At 40.3% G+C, this 13,713-nt stretch overlaps 1 protein-coding gene across 5 annotated transcripts in view; it reads left to right on the plus strand.

Annotated features, from left to right (window-relative positions):
- Positions 1–13,713, plus strand: part of PLCH2 (phospholipase C eta 2) — a 135,103-nt gene that overhangs the window by 87,155 nt on the left and 34,235 nt on the right. For all 5 annotated transcript variants that reach the window (XM_087755555.1, XM_087755559.1, XM_087755558.1 and 2 more), the window contains exons 5-8: positions 204–447; positions 999–1,128; positions 6,746–6,916; positions 10,013–10,106. In XM_087755555.1, coding sequence (XP_087611681.1) covers positions 204–447; positions 999–1,128; positions 6,746–6,916; positions 10,013–10,106 — 639 coding nt within the window. The remainder of the gene's footprint in view (positions 1–203; positions 448–998; positions 1,129–6,745; positions 6,917–10,012; positions 10,107–13,713) is intronic.

The following is a 13,713-nucleotide window of genomic DNA, read 5'->3' on the forward strand; positions in this document are numbered from 1 at the left end:
TATGTTGCTGTTGTTAGCTGTGCAGGTTGAAGTAGTGTAGTATGTTGTAAATGAGTTGCAGGCGAAACCTGTGTGAATTGGGGACCTTGCAGTGCGAGGTTTGAGCCCTTTCCCTACAGGATTTCTCTACAGGATAAATGCATCCTGTCCGGCCTAGGGCACGCACACAGTCATTAATGAACTACGTGCTTTTGTCATTCTAGTTTCTATCGACTCTCTTCAGGAGGTTTGCGAGGGGAAGCAATCAGAGATCTTTCAGCGCTATGCCGATGGCAGTTTTGATCCCAACTGCTGCTTCAGCATCTACTATGGAGACCATATGGAATCTCTTGACCTGGTATCTTCCAGTGGAGAAGAAGCACGCACCTGGATCACAGGGCTAAAATATCTGATGGCAGGGATCAGTGATGAAGACAGCCTCTCAAAACGCCAAAGGACCAGAGACCAATATCCTTCTTATACTCTCAGATAGTGTATTTCCCAGTGGTGGAGAGCTATCAATAGCATAGGGATTCCTTTAAGTATTTGTTTTGCTAAAAGTAAGCACTAGGCTCAAAGCTTCAAAGCGGTTCCCATTGCATTCCCTCTTTCCAGAGACAGAGAGGAGTCCTTGAAGAGGATTGTTCTGGGCAAGATTTGGAGATGAATGACTGGAATGGACTGAAAACCGTACAGGTATATTCTGTCATCTGTTACTCCCTGTGTAAAGCTGTCCGTTTCATTTGGTTATACAGGACAGAGTGTGATGCAACGTTGCAACTCAGAAGTAAGTTGTTCTGTGCTGTAGTATGGGTAAACAGCATGTATTGCATGTTGAGCGTAGCAAGTCTAGAAACTGTTACGGAAATAAAATGAGTGGAGGTATATTATGTATTAGCTTGAACTTTCTTTCATCCCCAGCCTCATAACAGTCTTTCCGGACACGAAAAATATCATATATACATAATGTTCAGTAATATGCCTTGATATTCCATGCTCTTCCTTAACTCCTGTTCAATGTGGTTGAAGCAGACATTTGACGAGGCAGATAAAAATGGTGACGGCAGTCTGAGTATTAGTGAAGTGCTCCAGCTAATGCACAAACTGAATGTGAACCTACCCCGACAAAAAGTCAAGCAAATGTTTAAGGTAAGAAATGAAAATGTATTTTTTTTTCTAAAAAACAAGGTTTGAGCTGCTGGAGAATTAGCATGAAACCTAGTAGGAGAGACTGTAAATACTTAGGCAGCTGGTTTGTTTCCAGTCTACTGAGAGATACTGCACAGTCCGTTTGGTAAATTGAAGAGAGCTCCAGAAACACATCAAAGAGAAACTCAGAGAAACTCAGGCATTACAGCAGGTACCTTCAGGTGTTACATAACATAAAGGCACACAGTACAAAGATTGCTTTTTTGCTATACTTGTTGATCTGACACTCGGTCACGTTTCCTCCTCTGATTACATTCTCTCTAATAAATATTATCTAGTAAAGTATCCAATATCCTCCAATAACTGGTACTAATAAAATATCCGGTATGCAAACTTCCGTATCTGTCATGTTTTTTGCACTGCTAAGAGTTTGTTTGACGTTGTGTTCTACTGACCTTGACCCAATTTATTGGGCAACTGAACTATGGAGAGATGTGTATGCTTTCATAACCAAAAAGTCTGTTGTGTGAAGGATCTAAGCAGAAGCTGAACCAACAGTTTTCAGCATAGTGAACTGCCGTGACTCCTGCACTACACTGAGTCAGGGACATCTCAGCATCATTTTCCAGCAGCTCTGGTATATTAAAGAATGTTCTCATGGAGAGGCTGTGAGAGATTGTTTTAGAGAAAACTAAATGCTGGAATTTCAGTAGCACTGAAAGGGATCAAATACCTATCTACCAATGGCTTTCTAGACAGTCTAAATCTGTCCCAGGCATTGTGTGTAGCTGAATATGTAAGTTTTGCCTAACTTAAGGTCGAGAAATGTTATAAGCCCAATTTCACAAAACCGAAGCAGGAATAAGTGAATAGCCTAAGGTCACACAGAGATCTGTGGCAAGGCAAAGGTAATTCTGTTCTCTGTTGGTGCTTCAGGACTGAGCCATCTTTTATTCTAAGCATTTACTGAGGTTGTACAACTCCTGGGCAGTTAGCAATCAATTTAAGACTGATGAAAGATTTCTTAAAGTTCATGTCTTCATTTTCCAAAGCTTTTCTTCTTGTTTTGAGTGATTTGTCCCGGTTTGATAAAGTACTTATGGGATGAAACTGCCTGGACACGTATTTCTTCCTGTTGCTGTGTGGCTAGATGACCACTTTGAAACAAGCAGTCTTTTTGGTATTGCCGAAGTGTAAAAATTCCTTTTTTCTTTTTAATCTTACTTTTAATGCAATAGGACAAGAACATTAGAAACCTTCAGTCCTATGAAATAGAAACCTGAAATCATATCAGTCTCTTTGGAATCAATTTACTGATCCATGCTAGTGAACGACTGCTCTCATTTTGACACGATCTCTGCCAAGATGTAAAAATTACCCTCTGTTTATCATTTAGGAGGGGTCCGTGCCATTCTTCAGAATTTAGTATTCCCTAGGGAGTTACCTGTCTGTATGTGAAACTGATCCATGTAGAGAGGGATGGTAAGAAGCGTAAACCCTAAGCTTCAAGGTTTAGATGGTGTTAAGAACATTGAATGAAAAGCACTTTTGCTGGCAACAGCCACTAATTCTAGAATTGTTCCATTGCTAAAGAATAGTAAAAAATAAAAAGAAACAGTCAACTGGGACTTTATGATACAGTTTATAAATCTTGTGCAAATAAATTTTAGTATGTCAGCTCTTGTTCCTTAATAAACTGCCATAGTGTCGCGTAGCTCGGTGAGTCCTATGTGCAGACCTCGTGGAAACATGGCTTTCTGCACCGTATGGGTAGCGCTGTGGGGGATCCAGGAGAAGCTAAGAATAGTAGCAGTCAGCATGACTTTTAACATGAAACTGAAAACAATTGGAGGTGTACAATTGGATGGGTGATTTTGTATTCAGTTTGGACACAAAGCTGTCATTCTTGTATTCTAACTTATTCCTGAGAAAAGAAAGAGAGGCAAAATTATCTCTTTCCTTGGTTAGAAACTAATGTAGCCGCTGCATTTTGCCAAGAACAGTCTTTATAGACCCGCTTGATGGCCTCTGATTATGGCCTCTTAACTACAGCAGAAGAGCGTTACAGAAAAATTTGGTGAAAGAGCGTAACTTGGAAATCTTCTGACTAGTTTGACTGGGGAAAAAATGAGCCTTGAAACCTTCCTTCTCTTCCATGGCTGTATGTATTTATTCTAATGCCTCTGGGTTGAAAATATTTTTAACTTGCATCTCTTTCTGCTCTTTCTTTCATCCTGCTGGCAGCTGATGCTGAAGCCCTGCCTGGTTGCATCTTATGTGTAATGTAAATTCCTTTGTGGGTCTCCAGTGGTAAAATACGCTCAAATGGAGCATGGAAAATGGGATAACTCTGCAACCCACAGCAACTCAGGGTTATGGGGCGGGAACGAAAGGCTATTGGAAAGTTTCCAGTAATCAGCTGGTACAGGTTATCCTAGTGTATGCATCAGGCTGATATTTCACCCATCGTTTGGGTGGGTTGTTCATTAGGAGCAGAAAATCCTACAAAAAAAGAGTTTGCAGCTAGGGGGGAAATTTAAACAGGAGTTTAGAAGTAGAGTTAAAATACTTGAGCATTTTTTCTGTATGTTACTCGATAAAAGAGAAATAAAAGGTTTATAGCACATAGATGCCCCAGGAAGCTGGGTGCCCGTTTTTCTCAGGCTGCTCTTACTATGCTAGCCCTCATTTTGCGTACCATTTTCTGTTTCTGTTGCATAAAATTTATGTGGACCAGAATGAATTTTGAAAGTAGATTTGTCCATGCTGTTGCACACTATTGCATTATAACACCATAGACGTTTCCAAACAAAAAAATAAATTTTTAAATGGAATGAAATGCTAGTCACCAGGAACTTGCAGGTACTCGCCTTTGCCTTTGCTTTTGTTTGGGGAAGAAAAAAAGTCAGTTTGTGTCTGTCACTTCTGCAGGTGCTAAATTATCCAACTGACGGATTAAGACCTATATGGTTATGACCGTAAACAATTTTACATGAGGCTCTTGCATTAAACAGCAGTTTGTGCAAAACAGATGTCTTCTGCCAACTGAAAGTTCTTGAAATTCCAAAAGTACTGGCTATTGGGATGGATGGTTGTAATCCTGTCGCTGCAAGAGTATGTGCTACTGTGTTAGGTCCTGCTTGTTTCCATACACAAAACTGTGACCTCTAGGGTGCAGGCCGTACCTTAGGAGAGTACGGAAGGTGAGGACTTCTTAGCTATTTCCATTTTTCTGATGCAATGTCTGGACAGAGTGTATATGTACCTTAGGAAACATAATGTACATTTAGGTGCTTGAAAATCTCACAGTTGGAATGGCAGCTGTTTGAGCACTGCTTCATGTTTACTACGAAGTCATGCTAGCCTAGTGGTCGCTGGATTTTCAAGAATTCAGTTCTGGGACACATTCCAGGCTCAAAAGCCTTTGAGCATTATGCATGTACAGCCAGAGAAAACCAAGGCTTTTTACCTGTTGTTTTTTTTTTTTTTCTTTCATACCAGCAAATACTAGGCTTATGGATGTAGCTCAGTGAAGAACTGAATTTAAAAGTTCATTAAAATTAGTAGATTAAAGTGACTCTCTTTCCAGGATGAACCATTAGGTTTCATGCAAGCCAAATAGAAGAGACTGGGTAAAACTTTCCTGGGAAAAAATTTGCGCTTATTGTATGCTGTGTTCTGGTTTTACTGTTTGTAATCAATGACAATCACTACCCATATTGGGTGCTTTAGAAATGCTATTAACAAAGAAGAATAGGTTTGCTTTTTCTCCATGCAGTGCATAATTGAAACTCAGCTGGTCTCAACTGAAAATGTAATTGCTCTTTGATACCTTAGAATCAGAATATTAAGCAGCCTTGAAATTAAAAATCAAATCTCTCGGTTAATGAAATAGCTACACCAAGTGTTTTAAGATATAATAGGGTAGATTATATGTCGGCCTTGAAGAAGGTTACCTTGAATATTAATTGTTCTAGTTAAAAAAGTAGTGAGTTGTTTAAAAAAATCTTGCCATAGTTACAATGGGAAAAGCCGTTCTTATTAGCTACCTCTTGCTCACAAATGCATTCATATTTTCACCTGGGGCTCGTTTCTAAAGGAGCTTCATCTGTGACTTCATGACTCCTCATTCTTCCAGTCACTTCCTCCATACTGCTGTCAGCGTCCGAGTTGTGGCTGATAGAGGCTCCGACTGCTGAAGTGTGAGACTGGAAGAGACCAAGTAGTGAGGTCCATCAAGATTAAAGAGTAGGGAGCAAGTGCAGGGCGTCCTTTTTGAACAAGGAAAGAGGAATCTGTTTGCGTAAGTTTTTAAAAATCCCTGTGGGTGCATTAGAATAAATGGCAGGGTTATGGCAGTACTTCGTTCTTGGGCAAATACCTGGGAATTGATGCCGGCTTGCCAGGACACAAGTGCTTTGTGAAGGCTGCGCGGAGCTGCTGTCCGTGGCTGTGAGAGCTTATTACCAGCTTTTTCCTCAACTGGTACAAGTGCACGTGTATGGTAGTATGTGAAGGAAATTCAGTGAATAATATGAAAATTTGGTAAAAACTTGCCTGATTTATTTATTTTTTAATTTTGTAGCCTGAAATGTGCTTAAACGTGTCTACAGTGAAGGTGAGCAAAGCAATATGCTGACAACTTCTTTCTTGAGAACAAAGTAGGGAGTGCTGGAGAAGCTCTTTTTTTTTTTTTTTTTTTTTTTTTTTTTTCCAAAAATATGCAAGTGTTGTCTATCCTGTCTGGGAAACATAGCAGCTTTCCTTTTTCATACTTTCCCCTGGCAGAATTTCTCATTCGGTTTCTCATGCTTCTAGAAACAGGCTTTTAGGAAACACAATAATTCCATAATCTCTCCCCCAAATAGTTATATCATTGGGTGGATCCCATTGTGATCAGACTCTCACAAGATTTCTTTGAAGAAATTCTATCTCCACTGTGTGCAAACAGTAAGTAGTATTGCTGATACAACTGAGGGTGGTTTGGATCACAGGCTGGGGCACCTGACCCCAAAAAGTAAAGAACCAAGAAACATACATGTTGTAGGGGATAGATATACCAGAGAATATAGTGTCATTTACTGATTATTTTTTCTGTACTTGCAAAATTAGTATTCTTGCGGATCTGATTAGTTTATGGACATGGATTTCATAGATATCCTCCTAAATCCTGAATATAAAACTAATTTCAAGATGACTTGGGTTGTAATGATCTTCTCAAGAAAATATGAGCGGGTAATTCTGCCAGACATATGCCTGTTCTGTTCTGCATTGCAGGGTACGCTGTCTTCATTGCTATAGATAGAAGAAATCCTTCAAGCAGGGTTCCCTGTGCCACAGTAAAGACCTTAAAAGTTGTTTCTTGGTTCATGCACTAATGCATACATTTAAGAGGTTCAGAGGGAAAGCTGTGCAAAGCATTCATATGACAAGCATCAGCCTGATAAATCAATCTGTTCTAGCAGGCCATACAGTGAGTAGCCATGTCAGGCAGCATCAACCTGCATTTAATTTCAGTGTTGCTTTTTTTCTCATGCAGGAGTTCGTTTATTTAAAGTTTGTTCAGGCTATTGCTGGGAAATTGGGTATCTTATTGCCTTATTGCTGTGTAATGCAGGAGGCTGATACAGATGATAACCAGGGCACGCTGGGCTTTGATGAGTTCTGCGCCTTCTATAAGATGATGTCAACACGACGTGATTTGTACCTGCTAATGCTCACCTACAGCAACCACAAGGACTACCTGGATACGGATGACCTGAGACGCTTTCTGGAGATTGAACAGAAGGTAGGCCCAAGCCAGGAAAGGACTTCCCATCTGCATGCCTTTCTGTTTGCCACTGGGGATGCGTTGCCTTTTAAAAAGGGTGGGAACTTTGTTGTCATGCATGTGAAAAATAGACGCCTCTCGATTTTCATCTTGTAGGCTGGCATGACTATTTCTTGAATCCTCTTGCTCTCACTACCTCTTTTTTCTGTAGACTCTTTTGTTATGCCCCTAAATATAGTCTCTACAGTTTCTTTCTTTTTCATGTGCTCTCTTAGGACAATTCCATCAATATCTGTCTTTTCCCAGTATTCAGTGCCCTGGTGCAAAGATGCTGTTACTGGCTCTGCTTTTGACATAGTGCTTAGTCCATGATGAGACACGGAATTACTTTGTCACACTATCTCAGTTTGTAAAGTGGAAGATTATGTTTTTGAAGAACTGTTGAGAGGATTATTCATGTCTGGGAAAGTTTTTTGAGGATATATAGTAGTACATACTAAGTTGTCTCTTAATGCTTTAACTCCATTGCTGGAGTGGGTCTTAAAGACTATTTTCCCATTTCACTAATCTGAAACAGGCAAAGTATTTTTGTCTGACAAACCAGGTGATGTGTATATGCCCTGTATAATATTATGGAGTGGGGGTGGCAGCAACCAGTAGATAATGATAAGCATGATATTTAGTGTTGCTCATGAATCTGAGACATTTTACAGCTCTTCTGAGATGTTAATTTATAGCTTTCTAAGCTTTGCTATTCAGATATTGAAGTGCATCTATAGCTTGTGCTCTGTGTGTGTGTTTATGCACATTCAGCAAAATATCAGCAGACTATGTGCTGTATTGCAGTAAATGCTATCCACTCGTGTTACTGTATTTAACAAGGGGGCTAGCCTACATCAGTCACGTTAGAAATTTTGTCCATCGGTCACTTGTGCGCACTGAAGTTACTGAAGTCCATTTTCTGACAGTTCATATAACTTTTCATGAAAAAAGGGAACTAGTGTTGGTATATTCTTATTTTCTAATGGTAAAAGATAAAAGTTTCTTACCTCTGTGCGTATGGTGCACCACGTACATGCCCACTGATCTGCTTCCTCCATCACTGACTTGAACCTTTATGGCATTAGGAATCTTTGTAACCAGGCTGCCTGGAAGCCTAACACTTTTACTCCTATCCCAAATACCCCTTGGTCAGAACAAGTTTGGGTCTTTCTGGTATGTGGTAATTTGGCAGACCAGAAAATGGCAAGTCATCTAATATCTGTACCAGGAGGACATTCATCCATTGGAACGCGTTGCCTGGGGAGGTTGTGCAGCCTCCATCCTTGGAGGTTTTGAGGACCAGACTAGGTAATGCCCTAAGCTAACTGATGTGACCTTGTAGTTGACTGTGGTTTGAGCAGGATTTTGAGCTGGACAAGTTCCTGAGGTCCCTGAATTATCCTGTGGTCTTTCATCTAGAGACTTGTGGAAGATTCTGAAGTGAGGAAAAATAATTGGACAGTAAGATGCAGTCAGTGCAGGAACAAATGCATTGACTTGTCTTTGCCTTTTTCCTCTCATGATCTCTTTTGAAGCTGTATGCCTGTAAGTCCTAAATCTCCATCAGTTTCACAACTTGTCTAAGAAATGAATGAATAAAAAAGCCACCTCTCTGGTGGTTGTCTTTTTAGATAAGTGGGGTATGTTTCCATTTCATTGGTCAATTGATCCTCCAGATGGTGAGGGGAAGATGAACACTAGCCACAGGACACATCAGCTCAGCTAATCACTGACGTGGACAACTCGCGCCTGTGGGGCTTCTCTCCCTTGCCTAGTGCTGCCCGTTCTCATACGATACGTACAGGGAAAACAAGTGTTCATTCTGTGCGTTTGAAGCTGCACCAGGAAAACCTTCTGTTGTTCCAGAACTTTTCTTTTGAAGCCAGCAAACCTATAATGTATGGGCAAATAAAGGGTTAGGGTTTTTTTCTTCCCCTTCTTTTACATTTATTTATTAGGCTTTCAACTACCCCCAGAAAAGGCATTGATCTGGTAGCAGACAGGCTGGTGGTTTCATTTCCCCCTAAGCACAGATTCCATGTTGCCAAAACAGTCATCAGCTTGGTCACTTTATTGGCAGTCCCCTCTGGTGACAACGGCTGTGTTTTCATGTGTCGGGTACAGCATCTGATGGAAAGGATTTGCTGGACCACTCAGGACAGGAATATTAAATAATAGCAGTTGATAATAAATAGAGGATAAATCAACAGTACATAGCAGGAATATTAAATAATAGTGTTAAAATTGAATTATGAAAACATTGCAAGGTAAAAAAAGCTACAGCTTATCATAAATGGCCCTTTTTTAATGAATGCTAACATTTACAAACATGTATTTCCCTTTGTACTCTTTCCTTTTTCGGTTGAGAATGCAAAGCAACCTTGAAGTTAGCAGATTTCCTCAAGGAGCTCTCCGAGAGCATTGCGTCCTGATTCTTTGTTACCCTGCTAGTAACTGATTTTTCTGTCTGCAGCATAAAGATGAGCCATTTTCTTGTTTTATTTTAAAGTAAAAGCCCTTTGATAATGCAAACTAATCCTTTAATCCTACAAGAGAAGAAATCCCATTCGTTTGTGACAAAGCTTGTTCTGTTTGGATGCTCTGTGTGCCTAATAACGCTCTAACGAGATATGACCTACAAAGCAGAACTCTCTATCGGCCGTGATCAGGCAGCTGCCAATAGGACAGAAACTTTTCACAAAGCAGTCTGGTTCTTATCTGACCTGACGCTCATTGACAGGAGCGAGAATCTCGCTGGGTAACTGGAAATCCTTAGTATCACTATGGATGAGTGGGTGGGGAGGCACTGGCACAGGTTGCCCAGAGAAGTTGTGGATCCGCCATCCCTGGAAGTGTTCAAGGCCAGGCTGGATGGGGCTTTGAGCAACCCGGTCTAGTGAAGGTGTCCCTGCCTGTGGCAAGGGGCTTGGAACTAGGTGGTCTTTAAGGTCCCTTCCAACTCAAATCATTCTATGATTCTATGATCTGGCCAGTTGTTAAACTGTACACAGAGAAAAGAGCTCGGGGAAGCTGTGATTACTAGTTAACACTTGATCTTTGCTACTTTTACAGATGACGAATGTGACTAAAGAACACTGCCTGGAAATCATCAGCAAGTTTGAACCGTGCCTGGAGAACAAGAAGGAGGGAGCTCTGGGGATTGATGGTAAGCTGGCTGGTGTAGCTTTTGTAGGAGAGAGGCAACTGTTTAAATGCTTATGAGAATATTGCATTCGTTTGCATAATATTTAGTCATAGAATTTTGTCATGTTGTATAGAGTATGATTTTCAGTAGGTTTTTTTTTAATATCTGTTATTTGCTGAGGAACCTAAAGGGAAATTGCTACTCTTTGGAAGATTCTTAAAGGTACATATCATGATGAAGCAGCAGTCATTGAAGGTCAGCTGGAGCTGCATGTGTCTTTATTTGTGCTTTTGGAAAATACAGTAGAATCCAGTTGCATCATTCCTGCAAGTATTTTTGGAAATACTTTAAGTTTTAATAAGAGGAGTGATGTGATCCAGAGTAAATGTGTGAAGTGGGATGATAAAAGAAATTTGACTAGAAGCATGCTTTCACGACCTCTGATGCTAAAGCCTTCACTCTGAATATAATGATGCTGTACCATCATGATGGTAGCTTTTGTTATTTTGAGGACTGATTCTAAATCCTTTCCCCTAAATAACAAATCTTCTGCCAGATCTTATTGACTCCAAGGACAGAGTACATTCCTCAGGAATCAGATTCTGTGCAGAAGTTCCAGGACCTTTTGAAAATCGGTCTTGTCCGTTTCTGTGGGTGTGTTGTCATAGTGAAAAGTGGCAAAATGTAAGTTCAGCTTTGTTTACTGCATGAGAAAGTGGGTACTTTCTGGTGTCTTGTGTAAGGTGGGTTTTTTCCAAGAAATGATGGTTGCTTAGGATAGAGTCAGGTCTCTTCTACTTTCAGACTAAATTTTCAATTTATTTTAAAACTTACACTAATGCCAAGTGAGTGTAGTGGTTGACATATTCATGTTATTATTTTCTGGTGCTTTACAGTCAGTGGCAGTCACATAAATAATGAATAATTAGGTTCATTATCTTGTCTTCCTCATAGCTAGAAAAGTCAGACTAGGCTTTTCAAACAATTGTAGTTTTTCATACCAGAAAGAAAAACTTTTAAAAAACTAGTCTGATCTATAACATTGCTTTGCCTAAGAATGGATGATAAAACAGTTGATAGTTTATGCGTTTGGATTAGAGAGCAGTCCAACATGGGTGTCTGCTACAGATCTCCTGATCAGGAGGAAGTAGAAGATGAGGTCGCTTTGAGACAACTGGGAAAACCTTCACATTAGCAGGCTCTGCTCCTTATGGGAGACTGTAACCACTCCAGTATCTTTCTGGAAGTGCATCAGAACAGAACATATCTGATCTAGAGCTTAACTAATGCAGGAGATTTCTGGAGCGCATTGATGCTAACATCGAACAGAGGTGACTGAGGAGCTGACAAGGGGCACGCTGCTGGATTGGGTACTGACAAAGAAGAAAGAACTGCTTAAAAAACATAGATATATATCTGCATGCATATGCAGGTAGGCACGTGTGTGCGTGTGTGCACATGCACACACAGAAAAGTTATTCTTTTCTTGTCTTTGTGTGTAGTTGAGATTTTAGATCCCTCTTGTCTTCTAGAAAACAGATCGGGTGCTGCCTAGGGAGACTGAAATACAACAGCTATGGAAACTGAAGCTGTGTGTTTATTCCTCAAATTGGTACAGCCCAGACAAGAGCACCCTGCGCACACTTAGAGGCACTTCAGTAGTAGCAGAATAGTAGCACAGGGTTCTTTGCCCATTCATATTCATTCATGTGTCTGTATTGCCTTGTGTCCTCAGCTGTGATGGCTTGCATCACGAAGCACTGGCCTGTGACAGTTAGCTTATTCAACATAGTCTTGCAAAAAACCTCTTGCCTTCCTCTGTTGACCGAAATAAAACACTGTCAGTAGCTTTTCCTGAGTGTGTAAATACTGGAGGTCTATGGTACACACTGCCGACAGTATCTTGATTCATTCTCATTTCCTCATCTCAGGGTTAATAAATTCAGTTAGTGTGAACTCATTATAACAGTTTTGATATTATGTTTTAACAAGTGCTTAAAGCAAACAATAGTGTTGCTTCAGAGGCTGCCCTAACAGTGGTGTGTGGAATTAATCTTGTAGCAGCTGATTGGTTTGTAGCAAGAAGAAATGATTAATTTGCCAAGAGTCATCAGCTGTGTGTTTGCTGACATACACTGCCCTATCAATTTTTCATGCTGTCTGCTCTGACTTGGTTGGTCTTTTGTTTTTACTCTAGCTGTATTACCGGTTTGCTAGTTGATCATGATACGTGCCTCGAGAGACTCGAATACTAGGCTAGACCGAGGTTCCTTAGCACTGTTTCCTCGTGTATTGTTCAAAAGGTTTTGGCTGCTATTTGTATTTATCAGCTCTTTTCCTTTAATAAAACTTTCATCAACATGAAATGTAAAGCCTATAAGAACCATCATAAAGGTGACATTTTATCTTAAATTCTATTCAAGCTCAATTTCTCTGTAGACTGGTATTCTGAGTCTGTTTTTGAGGACTGGAGTTATTTTGCCTGGTGTAGCTTTAGTGAAACAAGGCACCAGTCTGTCACAGTCAGAGAAAGTGCATTAAGACCTTCAAAAGTTTGGCAGGATTTTTATACGGGCACTGTTTTATTTATGGAATAATGAGTGAAATGTCAGGAGAATTCAAAGTCTTGAAGCAGAGACCTTTTGAATAAAGGCATCATCGGTGTCAGCAGCTGTTAAGCCAGGATGTGAATGGAAATCTTAGTCTTTCATTGGTGGTGAAGGAAAAGAATTCTGGGGAGACTTGAAATGGAAGTTACAGTTTTTAATGTTAGTCTGTCCTGTGAAAGTGTCTGTGTATATGTGCACAAAAGTATACCGGTGACCTGAGAGCAGCAATTTCATACAAAGATAAAACATAACTTGCTAAAATTTTGCTTCCGAATAAGAGTGATGATTTCAGTACAGAAATTGTCCGGGTGGTGTTGTCTGCATGATTTGCAAGTATCCCACTACTTCAGAAAGTAAATTCTTCTGGTGGCATCTCTGACAGTGCTACAGATACTCGATGTTTTGGTGTCAAGTCTGGAGTATTACAATGAACTTCAGTCTCATAAAGGGACAGTAATGCAATGCTGCAGATCTCTCCCGTCCACATGCATGTTTGTGCATGCGGTATCGTATCACAGTTAGAAACTGTTGCTTGTACAAGCCAATGTGTGCTGACGTTCTTCTGGTGTTTTCAGGAGAAACAGAGGAGGGGAGAGTATCTCCCTTCCTTCAGACTGTGTTGGGCCACTAGAAACTATCTGTAGGCAGTACAGTACCGTATATCTTTCAACTTGTTTCACTGAGGAGCAATGCCAGGATATGACCACAGATCTCTGGAGCCTTTTATCTGCTATGCAACTTAATGTCCCAGCAGAGTCTTTTGACAAAAATTATAAGCCTAAAGTGTCAGGTTGGGTTAAATAGACATATTTTTTCAGGGAAGGCAGAGCAGGGAAATGCACAAAGCAACTGGAAATTTCTTGAAAGCAATAATCGCAATTGGTCATTGTGACAGTTGGGATGTAGTGGTGTTATTTATTTATCTTACTTACATGTTCATGAATGTGTTGGTGAATGTAGGAATGCATTTTTAGGCTGGTCTTAGGAAGGCTACAGCCACAAAAAGGACAAAACTGTAT

The sequence above is a fragment of the Nipponia nippon genome, unplaced genomic scaffold, assembly GCF_047370975.1.
Source record: "Nipponia nippon isolate SJK-2023a ecotype South Korea unplaced genomic scaffold, ASM4737097v1 scaffold_19, whole genome shotgun sequence".
Taxonomy (NCBI): domain Eukaryota; kingdom Metazoa; phylum Chordata; class Aves; order Pelecaniformes; family Threskiornithidae; genus Nipponia; species Nipponia nippon.